This window comes from Macaca nemestrina, chromosome 12, assembly GCF_043159975.1.
Source record: "Macaca nemestrina isolate mMacNem1 chromosome 12, mMacNem.hap1, whole genome shotgun sequence".
In the NCBI taxonomy this organism is placed as follows: domain Eukaryota; kingdom Metazoa; phylum Chordata; class Mammalia; order Primates; family Cercopithecidae; genus Macaca; species Macaca nemestrina.
In genome coordinates this window covers 13,621,531-13,640,102 of record NC_092136.1, presented here as the reverse complement: position 1 = coordinate 13,640,102, position 18,572 = coordinate 13,621,531, and the positions used below count along the sequence as shown (strand labels likewise).

At 40.9% G+C, this 18,572-nt stretch overlaps 2 protein-coding genes across 7 annotated transcripts in view; one reads left to right on the top strand and one right to left on the bottom strand.

Annotated features, from left to right (window-relative positions):
- Positions 1-18,572, bottom strand: part of LOC105464631 (membrane-spanning 4-domains subfamily A member 4A-like) — a 356,637-nt gene that overhangs the window by 152,048 nt on the left and 186,017 nt on the right. The gene's annotated exons all lie outside the window — the stretch shown is intronic.
- Positions 982-18,373, top strand: LOC105464627 (membrane spanning 4-domains A7). 2 transcript variants are annotated; one of them, XM_011712658.2, is made up of 7 exons: positions 982-1,146; positions 5,559-5,718; positions 7,501-7,635; positions 9,131-9,187; positions 11,798-12,004; positions 15,082-15,183; positions 16,204-18,373. In XM_011712658.2, the coding sequence occupies exons 2-7, from the start codon at positions 5,572-5,574 to the stop codon at positions 16,276-16,278; spliced, it is 723 nt and encodes a 240-aa protein (XP_011710960.1). In that variant the 5' UTR covers positions 982-1,146; positions 5,559-5,571; the 3' UTR covers positions 16,279-18,373. The 2 variants fall into 2 exon arrangements, with proteins under 2 accessions (XP_011710960.1, XP_011710958.2); XM_011712656.3 differs by having other exon boundaries at positions 5,443-5,718; positions 16,204-16,400.

Genomic DNA, 18,572 nt, shown 5'->3' with positions numbered 1-18,572 from the left:
AGTTGTTGACCAAATGGCAGACTCTTGCCGTGAAGCAAGCCCAGACCTCAGTGCCAAGAGATGTGAATTAGATTCCTGCCTCTTCCACAGGCTAGACATGTGACTGGGGGCAGATTCCTTCAGCAATATCACCGCATTTGGGGAAGAGAAGAACTGGACTAAAATACCCTCCAAGTACTTTATGAGTTATTTAAACCTCCCAGGCTTAGGTTTACTTCTCTTTTAGGACACAGTCTTGCCACCCTTTAGGAAATGGAGATTGTATATGGAGCATGTTGTGCCACCAGCTGCTGCACGTCCCAGAGCCATCTTAAACCCTCTCCTTCTAAACAATGGCTAGTCTACAAGAAGCCTTAAAAGGGATGTGAAAGTGGCAACAGTGTCCCCTCAACAACAAATACTTCCCCAAATATGAGCTTGTGTGGAGCTTGATGGTTCTGCCTCTGACTCCAATCCACTGGCATCTTTCCCAAGATGTGCCTGGACTTCCCTGAGCATGAGGCCAAAGATGGAGAATGCAGACACCCAAAAGAAGTAACGAGGAGACATGGAATTTTCCACAGGTTGCTTTCAGCTTACCAAGAGCCTGGAAAGTGAGAAAATAGATTCTCCAAAATTCAAAATTAACATTACTATTATCAATATTTATTGAGAGTGTCTACTTTTTGTAAACTCTTGGCATCTTTTTTCTTGAATTCTCCCAACAGCCACAGATTGGAATTATTATTATCCATCCGCCATTTAATAGACAAGAAAACTCAGGCTAAGCGAAACTACATGACTTACATAACTCTATGTAGGAGTAGGGAAAATGAATTTTAACTGGGACCGTACAAATCACTAGTCTTCACAAAGGTCTTTTACTCATGTGTCACTTCTATCTTGTGTCATTTTTCCAGACCTCCGAATTTAGAAAGAGGAAGCAGAGGCACTTTTTACATATCCACTGTCTGTAAATAAGCAAAATTCACATCCTGTGTAATCATAAATACTGCTCTGAGAAAGGGACAGGAAGTCTCAGAGGCTGGAGAGCCGACCACCAAGATCGTTCTGGCAGGAACAGCCAGTGGGAGGTTCCAGCTGAGCGCTCCCCAGAGGGGAGCTGACGCACCAGCCACAGCACACAGGACCAGGCTGCAAGAATAGGTAGGCACCTTGGTTTAGATCATGACTTTTGGGGAAGATTGTGTGCTTTTGGAAAGACAGCCAGGGAATTGGATTATCATTCTGTCTCTGATTCTGACCACCTGTGTGAGATGGAACGTCAGCTCGGTCCCCTTTTTGGGTCTCAGTTTACTCACTTGCCAAATAAGAAAATTGGGTAAAACCATTCTCAGGTTTCTCTCAAGATTTGAGGTGATTTTCCGCAATGCTCTGCATTCTCCTGGTGTGTCACTCAGTCTTACACAGAATCCACTCTCAACAAATACTGTGCACTTAGACTGAATCTTGCATTAGAACCCCATTGTCCTACTCTAATTCTGTAATACAGAAAATCGCTGGGCACAGCTGTTGACCTCCATGTTATGATTTATCTTCAAAGCAAGGATTTTAGAGCCATCTTGAAAGGTGTGGGTCCTTCTAGTCTATCTCCACAAGGCGAATGTGGAAGGACAAAGCATCCTGTCAGATTGTGGTGTTTGGAGATGATAGCATCAGTCTGGAGACTTTTGTGAAACATAAAGAATCTTGGTTATATAGAATTCCTCCTAAAAGTAGCAACATGTGTCAAAATTTAAGTATCATAGCTTTAAATGTAATAAATTCACTCTGAGATAATTAAATGCAGGAGGCATCACAAAAGTGCAAAGATGCTCATTATTGCATTGTTCATAGTGCCAAAAAGAAAAAATAGAAACCGCCTAAATGATCATGAACGTGTGACTGATTAAATGAATCTGAAGACCTCCATTTATTTAAATATACCATTTGACTTTTTTGTTGTAGTAAAATATACTTAAAATAATTGTAGCCTTTTAACCATGTGTTGTTGTTGTTGTTGTTGTTGTTGTTGTTGTTTTGAGACACGGTCTTGCTCAGCCACCCAGGCTAGAGTGCAGTGGCGTGATCTTGGCTCACTGCAACCACCGTCTCCCGGGTTCAAACGATTCTCCCATCTCAGCCTCCTGAGTAGCTGGGATTACAGGCACTCACCATCATGCCCGGCTAATTTTTGTATTTTTTTAGTAGAGACGGGGTCTCACCATGTTTGCCACACTGGTCTTGAACTCCTGACCTCAGATGATCTGCCCACCTCGGCCTCCCAAAGTGCTCATTACAGGCATGAGTCACTGCACCCAGCCTTAACCATTTTTAGGTTTACAGTTCAGTGGCATTAAGTATATTCACACCGTTGTGCAACCGTCACCACCACCCAACTCCAGAACTTCCTTGTGTGCCCAAACTGGAACTCCATGCCCATTAAACAATAGCTTTCCATTCCCCTCTCCCCCCAGCCCCCAGCAACCACCATTTTACTTTCTTTGAATTTGACTCTTCTAGGGACCTCCCGTAAGTAGAATCATACAATATTTGTCCTTTTGTGACTGGATTATTTCACTTGCCATATTGTCTTTAAGGTTCATCCATGTTGTGGCATGTATCAGAATCTATCGTATGCTTTTAAATTTAGGATTTTTATTATTTCTATTCATTGGTCAAAGATGTCTACAGAATAATGGTGAGTGCAAAAAGAACAGTTATAAAATGGTATGGATAGAATGACTATTTCCGTAAAGTTGTGAATGTCTGTGAACATATATAAAGAGGAGAGAGACAAAGTGGCAGAGGGGAAGAGAGAATGCAAAGAATATGTGCGTAGGAAACAAGAGTGATCGGGTGACAGTTGAAAGTTAAGGAGCTAATTTGTTTTCTTCTTCAAACTGTATTCCCTTGTAATGGTGGTACTTTATGCAGTTAAGAAATAACAAAGGAAAATAAATGTTCATGGTATCATGGTTTCAGGCTATAGTCTGAAATTATCAATTAAACTTTCGAGTCCTAGCTTCAGGCTGAGAATCAAGCATTTTCTGCGGTCCTTGGGTATGAGATTCAAAAAATAAAGAAAGGAATCCAGAACTTAGGAGGCTGGTTACGAAGACTAGTAGGAAGGAGTCTAGTTGGTATATTTCGGCTATTGTGCCACACGGAGCAAGGTAAAAGCCAAGTTTCTACAACATGGAAACAATTTGGGAAATAGAAATCTTCAACCTATATTCCCCAAGATTAGCAATGTCCCTGGGGGAGGGTATGGAACTGGTAAGTGGCAGCCAATGCTTCAACAATAGGGGAGGAAGAATAGAGAGGATGAGAATCAGGTGTAGCTAGCCGGGCAAACACAAACCTACAGGGATATAGAAGAGCTCTGGTGTTAGACGGCCTGTGCCCAAATCTTGCCTCCACGACCTGCTAGATAAGCAATCTTGTGCAAGCTACTTGCACCTCTCCAAGCCTCATTTTTCTTATCTTCAGAGTTCAGCGCCCATCTCTGAGAGTGCAGATTAAATGAGACTGTCACAAAGCTCTTAATAGAATGCTACATTCATAGTGCATGCCCAATCAATGTTGGCAATGATTATCATTTTATCATGAACTACTGTTTGATTCTGAAACCTAGAATTTCTCTAAGCCTGAGACTTTTTCTCCTTCTCTGGCTTTAAAGATGTGCTGGAAGGCTCACCCTGGCTCCACTGCAGGGACTCAGCTTCAACATTATTCCCCTCATAGGACATGTAACCTTACCCATACTTCTACCCAGATTTCAAAATTCCAAGAAATGAAAATTATCTCCTTAAACAAAGAGAACTTTAGGTTTAATATTTCTTCAGATAAAGTACTTGATTCCCAGAGAGCATGAGAAACTAGACTAAGGCACAGATCTAGGAGCAGAAATAAAATGGGGGTCCAAACATGGATTGACTATTATGGAACACCTAATAAAACTCAGAGAGTTACAACAAAAGGCACTCATGTATGTCATTCACATCTTCAGAAGAGTCCTTCAGGATGGTATCATTATCCCTATTTTACAGATAAGGAAACTGGGGATGAATGAGGGGAAGTATCCTGTGTATGGCCAGCTCATCAATATCAGAACTGGGCTTCCAATGAGTATTAGATAAAACTGATACGTTTTGCGAGTTTATCACATGCCTCACTCTATGTTGAGCCCATTATATGTGTCATCTTATCTAACCTGTATCACAAACCTATGAAGTGGTGAAAATACGTTGCCCAGGGTGAGTTTAGCAGTAATTGGTGGATGTAGGATCTGAACATAGGACTGGACTTCAAGACATAGGCTCTGATGTGCAAGTAGATGCCTAGGCACTGGACTCCCATCCCAGTGCACTTTTCCATCTCCCTCACTAGGAAGAGATTCTAGGTGTCATTTCCAATCTTTATCTGTTATTCACTCCACCCAAGAGATCCTGGAACCATTCCTAAAGCACCAACACGTTGAGGCAAAATGTCAGGCAGCAGAGCTGTAGCACCTTTCAAGGATCACAAGCCTTTAACTAAACTCTGGCCTTCAGTAGGGAGAATGCTGAGCTGAAAACAAATCTGGGCAACATTTCAGGAGCTGAGCCTTGTTACTGACACCACAGAGGCCCAGCAATGCTGCTGAGTTGGTGGTGGCAGACAACTTGCTCCTGGAACCTACAAGGCAACTGGAAACGTTAGGAAGGAAGAGGAGAAGAATTAACATGGCATAGAGAAAAAAATACCACACGCCTCTGAGCCAGATAAGCCTCAATCCAGTCACATAAATGCAGGCTGTTAATATTAGCTACTGTATATTGAACACGTTCTATGTACTGAGATAAGTGCTTTATGTGACTATTTCATTCAATGAAAGTCACTTGAGCTTATTAGCCCCAGGTTTCTAATGTATAAAATTGATTTAATAACATGTAAGTGACAGGGTTGTTACAAGGATTAGAGTTGCAATGGTCTAATGCTAGGAATTCGGCAGGAGTTAAGTAAATGTTTACATTACTAATTACTAAACCAATATAAGCAAGGAGGAAGATTCTGGATGGGATACGCCATCTCGTTATAGGAAAGGAAAGTGGAACAGCATTCATCCCCAATATTTTTATGAAGATAAAATGAAGACTAGAGTAGAAGACTGATCAGTGCAGGTGTAGCACAAAAGTATAATCCTGGAAGATGTGGTGTGGAAAGGTAGCACAGGTGAAGCAGAGACACAGGAGATAAGGAAGGGAAGCTGGAAGCAGAGGTCATTGGAGGGAGAGTGAGATGGACATATTTAGGGCTACAAAGCAACTTCTATGTGATTTGCTCACTTCTCAATTGTAGGACCCCTCAAAATATGTACAGTTCTCTGGCAGTGACATGCTTCTTGACCACAATGGATGAACTGTGCCCAGCATGCCCGCTTTCCAATGCTCCACTGATTCTCATGTTTTGTTTCTGAAGGACAACCAGCCTTGGAATAATGGCAAATACTTTACGTTCCTACAAGGTATGGTCCCTGGAAGCTTATGTCTGTAAGTCAAACCTTGGGAAGTAACTGAGTTTGATGCCTCTTCCAGCATCATCAGCATCATGCTATTACAATCCCAAACCATGGGGATTTTTGACAGCTTTACACCAAAGGGCATCACTATCCCTCAAAGAGAGAAACCTGGACACAAGTACCAAAAAGAAGATTACCTTCAGAGCGGGCTGCCTACAGAAGCCACCGTTCTTGGGGTAAGTCCACCTCATCATAAGGGGAATATTGAGAAAATACTTTGTAAATGTATCTAGACTACAGATCTACAGTGAGTCTGGGAAACTCTTTCACACTTTTCTGGCTGACTCCAGGCTAATGAGGACATGAAATGGAGCTTTAGGGGAAGACTATATCCTCTGCAGCAGTTTCCAGAAACTAAAACCACTAGATCTTTTTCACTAGCATGCTTCACAATTAACAAGTTAGTCTTTCTTATTTTATTTATTTATATATTCATTTATATATTTTGAGATGGAATCTCCCTCTGTCGCCCAGACTGGAGTGCAGTGGCACGATCTTGGTTCACTGCAACCTCCGCCTCCCGGGTTCAAGTGATTCTTCTGCCTCAGCCTCCTGAGTAGCTGGGACTATAGGTGCACGCCACCACACCCGGCTAATTTTTGTATTCTTAGTAGAGATGGGGTTTCACCATATTGGCCAGGCTTGTTTCTAACTTCTGACCTCGTGATCCACCCACCTTGGTCTCCCAAAGTGCTGGGATTACAGGCATGAGCCACTGCGCCTGGCCACAAATTCGTCTTCCTTATTTTGTCTTTAGTACAGTAAAAATTTTCTACTTAACCATACGGATTTTACTCAGTTTGATTAAATTAGATATTCTTAACTTTGAGCTCATTTTTCAAATATTTTGAGATGAGACAATCAAGACTAATCTCATGATCCATTTTTCCCCATTCATATAATGATAAGACATCTAAGTGTCCCAGATTATCATCCCTCATATCCAGAACTTTAATCTCCAAATGGTTTTGAATACTCTCTTATAATACCCAGCTCCTATTCACTCCCAGTTTTAGATGGATCTCCCTGCCCTGTTTCTTCACAATCTATGCTTAGTACAGCAGGTAGGGTGATCTTTTAAAAATGAAAGTTAGGTCATGTATCCTGCTAGTTCAAAATTATCCAATGGGATTCCTTTTTTGCTCAAGATGAAAAGCAAAGTTGGTAAAACAGCCTAGAAATCCCTACATCGTTTGCACCATGCCTCCAGTCCTTCACAGGTCTCATGTCCTACTACTTTGCTCTTAACTCTATTCTGCCTTCCATGGAACTTGTCTATATCCTTACAGACAAGACACACAATACATATATAAGCTCTCCAATGGTAGTGATTTTCATTTGCTTCATTCCCTGGTGCCTGGCACACAACAGGTATTCAATAACTATTAATGATATGAATGGTTGACTTCTTTTTTTATTTCTCCTATGTTTGCATCATCTTTCAATTGCACGTGCATTTGAGCAAAAGCATAGGCTTTAGAGCAAACTAATGGCAAAACTTCAGTTCTTCCACTTGTGAAATAATTATTATTAAAATTCAATGATGAACAAAACAAGATGAATTACAGCAGAAGAGATGGCCTGCTCTATCTAATTTCAACTGAAAAAACTCTTCATTAACACTCCTGTGAAAAGTTTCCACCTCACTGAACAACTTTTTTATCTACTTTTCAAGGAAATAAATTTAAAAACTGTCAAGTATCTTTTTCAAAAATAGTTAAAGTGTGCATATGATCACTTCCCTATTTGCTAGTTTAGTAATCCTATCAGAAAAGAAGAGGTTAGCTATACATGACTTCCTCTAGCAGCGTATCGATCGGCTCCTTGTAACATTTGTTCCTCTTTAATACAACAAATTATAACGTATTTTATACTCTTTATGCTTTACAATGTGCATTCAAATAATCACTTTCATCTGTTTGAAGTGCAGTCTAGATTTCCTGTCTTCTCTATTGCAGACTGTCCAGATCCTGTGTTGCCTGATGATTTCAAGTTTGGGGGCCATCTTGGTTTTTGCTCCCTACCCCTCCCACTTCAGTCCAGCAATTTCCACCACTCTGATGTCTGGGTACCCATTTTTAGGAGCTCTGTGTGTGAGTAGAATGGGGACTGTAAGAGGGGACATGCTTTATAAACGCTAACCAGGTGCATAGTTGTGGAGTGACTCAGACTCCAAGAGGCCAGGAGGCAAAAGAAGGCAAGGCCTCAACTTTCCTTCTATCATTGCCCCACATCACATTTCCTCTATTCAAGAAGAGCAGCAGAGAGACTTAATCTGTCTTCCTGCAAAGCAGGGGGCAAGCGAGAATGGTGGTAATGCAATGGGAATACCAGCACAGCATTTCTTACCTGGCATTACAACATACCTCTGGAAAAGTGGATGTTTTTCCATATCCCTCTTCGGGGCTTTGATGAGGCCATTGGATTCTCTCCATTGTAAGAATAATTAACTTTTAAGGTAGAGAGTGAGAAGGCCATTTTTAAACAGTAAAACGAGCACCACTGGGAGGTGCCACAGGTTTGCAGAGATTTGGGTTTGCATGGTAAGATTCATGGGAGGCAGGGACAGGCTTACTGTGTGTCCAGAGGTAACCCTTAGCACTTGAGAAACTCTCTTTGCTGCCTTCCACCTAATGGCTCATGAAAAAGGGTCTAGCAGATCTGTTTTTCAGAGAGTGGCCAGGGCAGACTCGCACGTCCCACAAAGGGTTATTTCTTCTCCATGTAGTATTTTGTACAAAGGATAAAAAGCAAACATTCTGGGCAGATGAACTATACTAAGGTACCATTTCTGTGTGGATACAGTCCCTGTGTGAACACAAACTGTGCAGTCATGTAAGGAGGCCCTGCTCCTGCCCCAGAGCACAATTTGTCCTTGACTTCTCCTATAACCAGTGGTTGTGGGCCCCACGTCTCCTTAGAGAAGCTAGCATTAGCTTATACTGGACCCTTTTTGCCTGTGACTATTCAATATCCAAGCACACACTTAAGCAACTTTTCAGCTTCTCAGAATACCCTTCCTCTGCCAGCTGGATCTTTAATACCACTGGGATTAAATACTGATTTCTGGGGCTTTATGATAAAGACTTCATGTCTGAGCCTGCTCTTCCCACTTTCCTCAACTCCCATTCTGACTCAAGCAACATACACCAATAACTTCCAGTTCATGTGTTTCTGCACCTTGTCCCATCAGAGCCTCTTTCCTGAGTGCTTCTGTTGGCTGTTCCAATCTCTAGATCCATTCAAGTCGTTGGTCCATCTCAACCTCCTCTCTTTCAACCTTGTAATTTAGTAACACTCTTCTCCTTCCCATGAACACCTTTTCTCCAGGCCTCCTCAGTTCCTAATGATTTCCACTAAAACAAATCCAACCCCTCTGTACATCTGCATGTCATTCAAAGTCAATATAGACATTCTTATGTCAGGTGGGAATTAGGCCTTTCTAGCAATATGGATTCACACGATTTCTGCAGTGTTCTCTCCCTAAAAGTTTTCCAACATCACTTTTTGATTGAGTGATTGACAGTGACATGGTGGGCACATTTCCACAAGACAACTGAACTGATTATTTCTCTCTTTTCTGAGCAGTTTGGTATTACTGGATCCCTCTCAATTATCTCTGGAAAACAATCAACTAAGCCCTTTGTAAGTATAAGGACCATTAAATCTCAGCTGGTTGGAATTGAAGAAATGTCAGAGTTAAGTCTTCTAGTTGAAAATCCCTATTTTACAGTTTAGAGAGATAAAGCTTAGAACAGGCTAGGAATCCCAGGTTTTCCTGGCTGTCCCATTGGTAGAACGAAGAATAGAGCCCAAATTTTTTGCCTTCTAGACCAGCGCTCTTTCTTCTACAAATGGTGCTTCTGGATTATATTCCAAGCTTGGAGGAGGTTTACCTCAGTTATTTAAAAAGTGTAAATTTTTAAATGTACCATGGACTCTTTACAGCTTGTTACCTTGACCTTGAATAAAGTAGCCAACCATCCCAGAGAGAGCCTACAGATCCTTTTTCTGTAAAACCTGCCTCCTGGGGTTCTTTTTGATGCCAAATGTCCCCATTCATAGAGTTGGGACTTCACACAAATTCTAGCCCTTCAGTGTCAGGGTGACCAATTGTCTTGGTTTTCCCAGGACTGTCTCAGTTTTAGCCTAGAAAGCCTATATCCTGGGAAACCCTTTACTCCCCAGGCAAACCAGGATAACTGGTTTACCCTACTCAGTGGCCATGGTAACAACTTGAAAGAAGTCCATGATATATTCTCAAATTTCTACTTTTTAGGCAACTGAAATAAACCTCATTCAGTCAAATAACAGGTGGGGAGGCATTCATTCCTCTGTCAGAAGAGGGTGTTGCCATCTTTTTCCAGGCTGGAGGAGACTATTTCCATCCAAAGACCCATTCTTGATAATTGGATGTTAGAGGAAAAAAATCAGTTTAAAGTAAGGTGGGAGAAAATGAGGGTGATGGAGTAGAGGTAAGGGGGATGTCTGCAATGTCAACACTGATTGCCGCACCAGACTCAAAGACAATACCACTCATGCCACTGCCAACATCCCCCTGGCTTCCTCAACAACTTTAGAATTATTATATTGCCCTAAGTGCATCTAGAATATGACCTTTGGTCCCTCTGTAGAAACCCAATTTATGTCTTCTTACTTAAATGAGCAGCTTTAGAGAAAAGACAGAAGCAAACTGGAGAGGTTGGAATACCTACCTACAGGTGGATCAGGCCTATGAGAACCACATTCACCACACCATTTCCCAACTCTTCTTCTACATTTTAGGAGAAAGGATTCTCCCATAGCATGACAATTCATTAGCAAAGACACTGATGTGCCAGGCTCTGTGCAAGGTTTCCAGCGCATGCTCCTCTCTGTTTAAGCATCATTGGAAGACAATGTATGTTGGGGAGGATGGTTGTTCTGCCCTTTTCTACTCCAGCTCTGTAGCTACGTGGCTTCATGTGCTGAGTCTTTGAAGGAAAACTAGTCCCAATGGACAGTCACTTTGCCCAAAGCTACCGTATGAGCAATGGAGCCCACATGTTGTTCTTTGTCCCACATGTGGAGCCCACATTGTCGTCAAGTCCAAGCATAGATTTCCCTTTCTGTGTATTCACTGCATTTGGGAAGCCACTTCTGAGATCAGAAGATTCATCTTCCACATTTTATAAAAGAGATAACTGAAGCCCAGAGTAAGAAAGATCTGCTCAAGCACGCAGATGGATCGGTGAGATGGGTTGGTGACAGAGCTAGGATAGGAGGAGAGGTTTTCGGATTCTAAGTCTAGAACTATGACTCCAACTAATGAATGCTGTGAACTCTTCAAAATCCTCTTCCATTCTCCTGGGTTCTAGACTGCAGCTTCAATCATCAGGAGCATATACCAGCCTCACGTACCATCCATGTGTCCTCATCTATGCCTAGCCAGACCCTGTATCTTCTTGAGTCAGGATGTGGCTTTTCCCTAAATCACCTCTGTGGGTGTACGGCAGGGAAGAGAGAAAATTGCTATGGAGAGAAGCAAAGGCTTTATAGCTGCTTCTTCCCTTTCTCCCTCCAAGGTTTGTGGGAAAAGTGGCTACAGTCTGATAATATTTCTGTTTGTGAATGGGTGGAGAGAGAAGCACAGGGTCTAAGCCCATGTGCCTCTGCCTCATGTCCTGTCACTTTGGAAAACTGAAGGCATATGCTTGTCATATTGAACAAATATTGATTGTCAATTCAAGATCAATTGCTTATCAATTGAAAATCTGTCTTATGTTCCCATAGACCTATAGATAGGTTTTCCAACTTTTCCAGTTTGCCTCCACCTTTTCTCTGAAGCTGCTCTTTTATGTAAATCAAAGTCATAGATTCAGTTTACCAGAAGGAGCCAAAGTCCATATTCTAGAAGCCCTTAAGGCAACAGAATGATTCTAAGGCTATTGAGGAGGTCACGGGAGATGTTGGCAGTGACCTGAGCAGCACTGACTCTATTTTGAGTGCTATAGAGAGTCAAGGGCCAGAATCCCTCTCCCTAAGGAGGAATTATCCATGCGTTTTCTTATTCAATAAGCATTTACTAATTATATCACATGCTTAACTAAATAGTGACAAGAGATACAAAGATGAATAAAACACAGTTTGTGCCCACACAAGGAAACAGGAAGGAAACAGACCCAAGGAAGCACCATGGCAGTACAATGGACAGAGGACTAATAGTGTCACGTGCTGATTCTGTGATGAGAACCCAATGCAGAGTTTCTCTTCCAGGACCTGAGCAGCCTGACCTCAAATGCAGTGAGTTCCGTTACTGCAGGGGCAGGCCTCTTCCTCCTTGCTGACAGCGTGGTAGCTCTGAGGACTGCCTCTCAACATTGTGGCTCAGAAACGGATTATCTATCCTCATTGCCTTATTCGGAGTACTATTATCCAATATATGAAATCAAAGATTGTCTCCTGACCAGTGTCAGTTTAACAGTGAGTAGTTTCAGATTGAACATTCTGTCATGTGAAATCTCTGTGTCTCCCCTTTGCATAATCTCTGCTTTTCTGGCAGTCTCTGGTCCTGTCAGTCTGGATGCCTGGAGACAGACAGAAATAAACAAAAACCTGTGGTTAGAAGAGGCCTGTCTGCCGACTGCGTGGTGTGGGGGATGTACTATATAAAGTCCAAAGAGGAAATCAAGAAGGACAGTAGGGAGTCTGTCCCTCCACTGTCTTTCTTATCACAAACATTCCAACCTCAATGGGTTTAACTCTTAAAGTACATCCTTTGTTGAACAGGCTTCTCCCTACTCATCACAGGCAGAAATAGTCTTCATTTGAATTATATTTGAATTTGGGATTATCTCTTTTGGATTCTTTTCCAGGGGTTGGATGCCCCTACCCCTTAAAGATGCTTGTCTTCTGATCATCAGTGAATTGAGGACTAGGAGAGGCTGTATGGTGTTTAATCTAATCTTCAAATGCAAGCCTGTATGCTACATTATGTTAGGCACAGAACTTGAACCTTAAGTCCAAATACATAGTTATTTTGTACTTTGGTCCAACAGGGCTGACAGAGAGTGGTGGGAAGGGAGACAGCCTATCACAGGTTTGACTTCTAGAAAAAATGTCAACCTTTCTGGGCAGCATTTTGTTGGCACCTTTCTCCCAAACTTGATGATGACTTCCTGTTGGTGGTGACAAGCCTTGCTTGTTCAATCCTATAAATATAGGATCATGGTGTTAAAACCATAAACCAGTGGCCTTTTAAGAAGAGAGAGTTCTTCCTCTATGAATCCTCCTAGTAGGAGCACAGGGAGCCCAAGGCAGTATCTCTCATTCCCTTGGATCCATCTGTTTCACAAACCTCATAAAATGTGTGCAAGCTTTTGCACTCCTGTGGGTCTGCTCATGTGATGCAGAGATTGTCAAAAGCAACCCTTTTGGTTCAGGAGCTTGAGGAAGTAGAAGAGCACAGAGACCCGTCTGGAGGAAACCTGGTAGATAGTGTCATCCTGGTGCAGGACAGACATCTGGTAAAGCAATGGGGGTGGGAGAGGCATATTGGGGGTTTAATTTAAAGAAAATGAATTTCATTACCTCAAACTGCCTCCCATTCTGAGACAACTGGAGTCCAAAAGACCTTCCCACAATATCAGAGAAGATGCAACATAGCAGACTAAGCCGACTCTAAAGGCCTACTCTTTGTTAATTAACACAGCAATTACCTGAACAAAAGTAACGAAATTTTACAAATTAAAAAATATACAGCCAAGGTTGGAAGAAGAAGGGAGGGCAGAAGGAAAAACAAATCAAAGAAGAAAGATGTCTTAGGTTCCAGAAGCTAAGAAGGATCCTAAAGCCAAATCATCAAACAAGAGCTGAGGCCAAAAAACACAAGGAAGTCTGGATAGGAATATTGGTGTTAGAGGCTAGGCTCACACAGTTTTAACATCCATGACAATATCTGGCATTGGGCAGGACCATAGAGCTCATTTTGAGTACCATGCAAAAATGTTGAAAGCTGAAACTGAGTATTTACTCAATTTGTGAAAATAATATGAAGAAAATTCTGCCCAACATCCCAAGAAGTTTCAAGAAAACCTTCCATCAGCTCACTAAGCTTTGTGGAAGTGTGCCATCCGAATTCATAATTACATGTAAAATAGGGGAACCTCAAATAAAGGGATTAAGTTAAAAACTGCTACAAGATATGTGAAACTTCTCAGGTTCTCGCAGAATCAAATCTAAAACTACTATCGAAGGAGATGTCCATAAACCTAACTTATAAGATGCCTCCCTATCAAAGAACCCTACCACTACCACCATCTACACACTGCAGTTATCTAATAACCAAAATATTATGAGAAACATAACAACAACACGAAAAAACGAGAAGCGGCAGCAAATGGGGAAACATGAAAGTCAGAAGCTCAAGAACTGTAGAGAATATAATAATTTGAAAACGGCTATTATGAAAATACATTTTAAATCATTAAAAATGTTTAAAAAGTAACAGAAACCAGGCCAGGCGCGGTCGCTCACACCTGTAATTCCAGCACATTGGGAGGCTGAGGCAGGCGGATCACCTGAGGTCAGGAGTTTGAGACCAGCCTGGCCAACATGGTGAAACCCCTTCTCTACTAAAAATACAAAAATTAGCCAGGAATGGTGGTGCAAGCCTGTAATCCCAGCTACTTGGGAGGCTGAGGCAGGGGAATCGCTTGAACTGGGGAGGCACAGGTTGCAGTGAGCCGAGATCGCACCATTGCACTCTAAACTGGGTGACAGAATGAGACCCTGTCTTAAAAAAAAAAAAAAAAGTAATAGAAACCAAAATGGAAAAAAAAAGGACAGTAAAGGGAAAAAAAGATATGTGCATTTGAGAAAAAAATGGAATCACATAATTGGAAATGAAAATTGTCTTTGAAATTAAAAACTTAGCAGATCAGTTAAACAGCAGGTTCAATATATTCAAGGAAACAAAGAGTGAAGTGGAATTTAGATTTGATGAAATCACACAGAACACAACACATTATGTGTGTTTGGAAAAGAAGGAAGAAAGCCTAAAAGGCATGTGGATGCAGGGAAGTGGAGAGGTTTAATACATATCTGATATCAGTCCCAGAAAGAGATTATAAAAGAGAGAGCATATGCAAAAGCAAATAACTAGAAATCTTTTAGAATTTAATAAAACCATGAGATTTCAGATTGAAGAAATGCACTGAGAACACTGCAGGATACACAGAATCAAATACACACCTAGAAATATCATCATGACAATAAAAAGCACCATAGTCAAAAAGAAAATAATAACAGCAACCAGAGGTAAGTGGTAGATTACTCTCATCTGTCATTAGGTAGGATACCAAAGTTCTGAGATGATGCAGTTGCTGCTTATTTCCCTTCATCTATTCAGAAATCTGAAAGGGAAAGCAGAAAAGAGGATTAAGCAATTTTCCGTGTCCCCTTTTCTCTGCATTGCTGGAGCCTCATCGCCCCGTCTCCTCTTAGTGAGGCATAACAGCTAGCTTGTGTTGGGTACCAGCCATTCATGTCCTGATTTGCAGGGTGTCCTAGTGGTGATGCTCGTCTTCACTGTGCTGGAGCTCTTATTAGCTGCATACAGTTCTGTCTTTTGGTGGAAACAGCTGTACTCCAACAACCCTGGGGTGAGTATGCTGACATGTTGCATGATACCTGCTCTGTCCCAGGTCCAGGCTACAATAATCCAGGCTCAAAAGTGACAAAAAGAAGAATCAATTATTGTTCATGAGGTGCACGTGGAAGGCCACTTTTATAATTAAAAAAAAATGAGTTAACAGTGAAACCCTGTCTCTACTAAAAATACAAAAAATTAGCCGGGCACTGTGGCACATGCCTGCAGTCCTACCTACTTGGGAGGCTGAGGCAGAAGAATTGCTTGAACCCAGGAGGTGGAGGTTGCAGTGAGCTGAGATCCCACCACTGCACTGCAGCCTGGGTGACAGAGTGAGACTCAGCCTCAAAAAAAAAAAAAAAAAAAAAAAGTTTAAATAAATGGGCTCCTTCCTGAGGACACTCTGGTCATCTGGGATCAGTTAGTGTCTACTGGGAAGTAGACCAGTTAGAGAATTGCTTAATATGAAGCTAATTGGCTTTAGAAATCACATAGCGCAACCCCTCATGAAAGAACCAAGGCTTGGATAAAATTACATAGAAAATGAATGATACAGACTATTGGGCTGAAAATGAGAATGCGTATCCCCTCACTTTTATCATGAACACAGCCACCCGCCTCCCGAGAGTCTCCCTAGCCAAGTTTCCTTGTTAATGTAATGAGACTTTACTAGAACGTCTCTGTCCTGTTTATCCTTCCTTGTGCTCTCTCTTACATCCCCTTAGCTCTTGATGTTATAATTTTAAAATATTTTCATTTCCCCTAAAGGCTACAACAACAACAAAAAAGAAGTGCTTATAGAATTTGGATGAAGTATGATTTAACTATGATCCTATTTAAACATAGTAAAATAATTAGCAGACTGGAGAACGGCATTATTTTTAACTAATATTGCTGCAATTCCATATTATGGCAAAGCTGGAAGAACTAGTACTACACAAAACTTGGGGAAAATGTATTATGAGTTATTTTTTTTAGTCTCCAAAATCAAAATCAAAAGTTTAAAAATTCTAACCAATTATATGTTTTCTAGAGTTCATTTCCCTTGACCCAGTCACAAGATCATATCCAGCAGGTCAAAAAGAGTTCTTCACAGTCTTGGACATAAGCAACTCTTGGCCTCAGAGGAAGGAAAAGCAACCCAACGCTCATGGTCAAGTGTGATTAGACTTTCCTGAAATCTCAGCCATTTTAGATACCATGAAATAAACTTAAAAAAAAAACAAAAAAACTTTTTGTTTAGTGTTTGTTTACTATGATTCGTCATTTACATGAGTCGTTTACTACAACTCATTTCTCTTGAAAATAATTTCCTCAAAGCCCAAGCCAGTAAAATGTTATTAGCCAGTCTTCCAAAATGGTCATCAACTTTAGAAACTGCTTTGGGTAAACTGAGCAGAAGGTGATCTAAAGAAGGGAAAATGTGCACTCATACTAGTATGAATTTGGTAAGTCGTGTGACTCTGCAGGCTGTTTCTGTATTATTTTCACACTCATATTGCTTAAATATTACATATTAGGGATTATAAGAACCCTTCAATTAAAAATGAAAGACTATATATAATTAAACTACTCTGCTCTGGCCACTCTCTGAGAAACAGATCTGCTGGGCCCTTTTTCATGAGCCATTAGGTGGAAGGCAGCAAAGAGAGTTTCTCAAGTGCTCAGGGTTACCTCTGAACACACAGCAAGCATGTCCCTGCCTCCCATGAATCGTACCATGTAAACCCAAATCTCTGCAAACCTGTGGCACCAACCAGTGGCGCTCATTTTATTGTTTTAAAACGGCCTTCTTGGCCTGGCACAGTGGCTCATGCCTGTAATCCCAGCAATTTGGGAGGCCGAGGTGGGCAGATCACCTGAGGTCAGGAGTTCGAGACCAGCCTGGTCAACAAGGTGAAACCCCATCTCTATTAAAAATACAAAAAATTAGCCAGGCACGGCAGTGCGTGCCTGTAGTTCCAGCTACCCGAGAGGCTGAGGCAGAAGAATCACTTGAACCCGGGAGGCAGAGGTTGCAGTGAGCAGAGACTGCACCATTGCACTCCAGCCTGGCCTACAAGAACAAAACTCCATCTCAAAATAAATAAAATAAATAAATAAATATAAAAATGGACTACATACAGTCTTTGAATTCATTTATTTTAAATAAATAAATAAAATAAATATTTAGTCGGCACATAAACTATGTTCTTTTCTATTATTTCAGGGAAGGAGTCAATGAAGGCATCTTAGTCTTCTTAACAAGTTACAGATAATCTGTCTTTGAGTGGCATGTTTTCTGTTTCTAACTTGGAGCCAAATAGTGTTCACACTGAAAATAATAATGTCTGTTTGTTTGGGTATTACCTCTATTTTGATCTATAGCACAATTTTGTAATTCAGATCATCACCCCTGCACTTTGTACCACATGGGCATATTCTTTCTTCCCAGTCATTGCCGCAATTATCTTGTCTGTTCTTTGTGTAATATGTTCTATGTGGACCGCTGCATTAAACTCAATTTCTTGGGCAATTATGGAAATTCCAATGTGGCTGCAGTTTAACTTTGCATTCTCTATGCATATGAGGTTTCCTAAATAAACTTGAAGAGTAGCATAGTTTAAAAAATACATATCTTATAACTTTCTACAACAAAGAATGATTGAGTCCAAATGCCATCAGTGCTAATTTTGAGACACCCTGCTATCCATGGTCCCTACAAACCAGGAAATAAGTTATTATGTGTATACATTGGTTTTAGTTTTATGAAACAATTTGCCTTCATGATCTCATAGTTAAAATTGTAACAAATTTAGGAATAAAAAGGATCAATATGGGAAGCAAAATTTCTAAAGGCAGTTTCTGTTGTTTTAATTAGTATTTGTGTAGTTCAAACTAGGAAGGATTTGACTATCATTAGTCTTACTTAACTTTATGAAAGCTAAAATATTATCTATTGTAAAGGGGCAACTCCATCTGGTCCTATAGCATCTTTACTACTGATTGTTTTTTAATTTGAAAATGCAAAGAATTGTTCAATGTTCTTAAATGTTCTTACTACAGAAAAAGAAAAAAGATAACTACGTGAGATGACGGATATGTTAATTAGCTGGATTGTGGTAATCATTTTGGAATGTCGATGTATATCAAAACATGTAGCACACCCTAAATATATATAATTTTTGTCAAATATACCTCAATAAAGATGGAAAAAAATTGAGATTCAAAGTTAACTACTGATTTTTATAATACAGAGGAATATGGTTAAACAGTAAGTTAGAAAATTCATCAAGTAAAAGTGAGAAACTCCTTTTGAAGGAGGGCAGAAGCACAGTTGAGTTTAGAAAACATAGATTTTGGAGACAGGGCAAGTTGAGTTTACCCCTTCCCCCGTCCCGTATGCCTTTGGGTGACATAACC

What these genes read in the sequence shown, in the direction of transcription:
- LOC105464627 (XM_011712658.2), top strand. Translation starts at nt 5,572, where the DNA reads ATGCTATTACAATCCCAAACCATGGGGATTTTTGACAGCTTTACACCA. An exon ending in CATTTTTAGGAGCTCTGTGT is followed by an intron (nt 7,636 to 9,130) that starts GTGAGTAGAATG and finishes TTTTCTGAGCAG; the next exon opens with TTTGGTATTACTGGATCCCT. An exon ending in TGACCAGTGTCAGTTTAACA is followed by an intron (nt 12,005 to 15,081) that starts GTGAGTAGTTTC and finishes CCTGATTTGCAG; the next exon opens with GGTGTCCTAGTGGTGATGCT.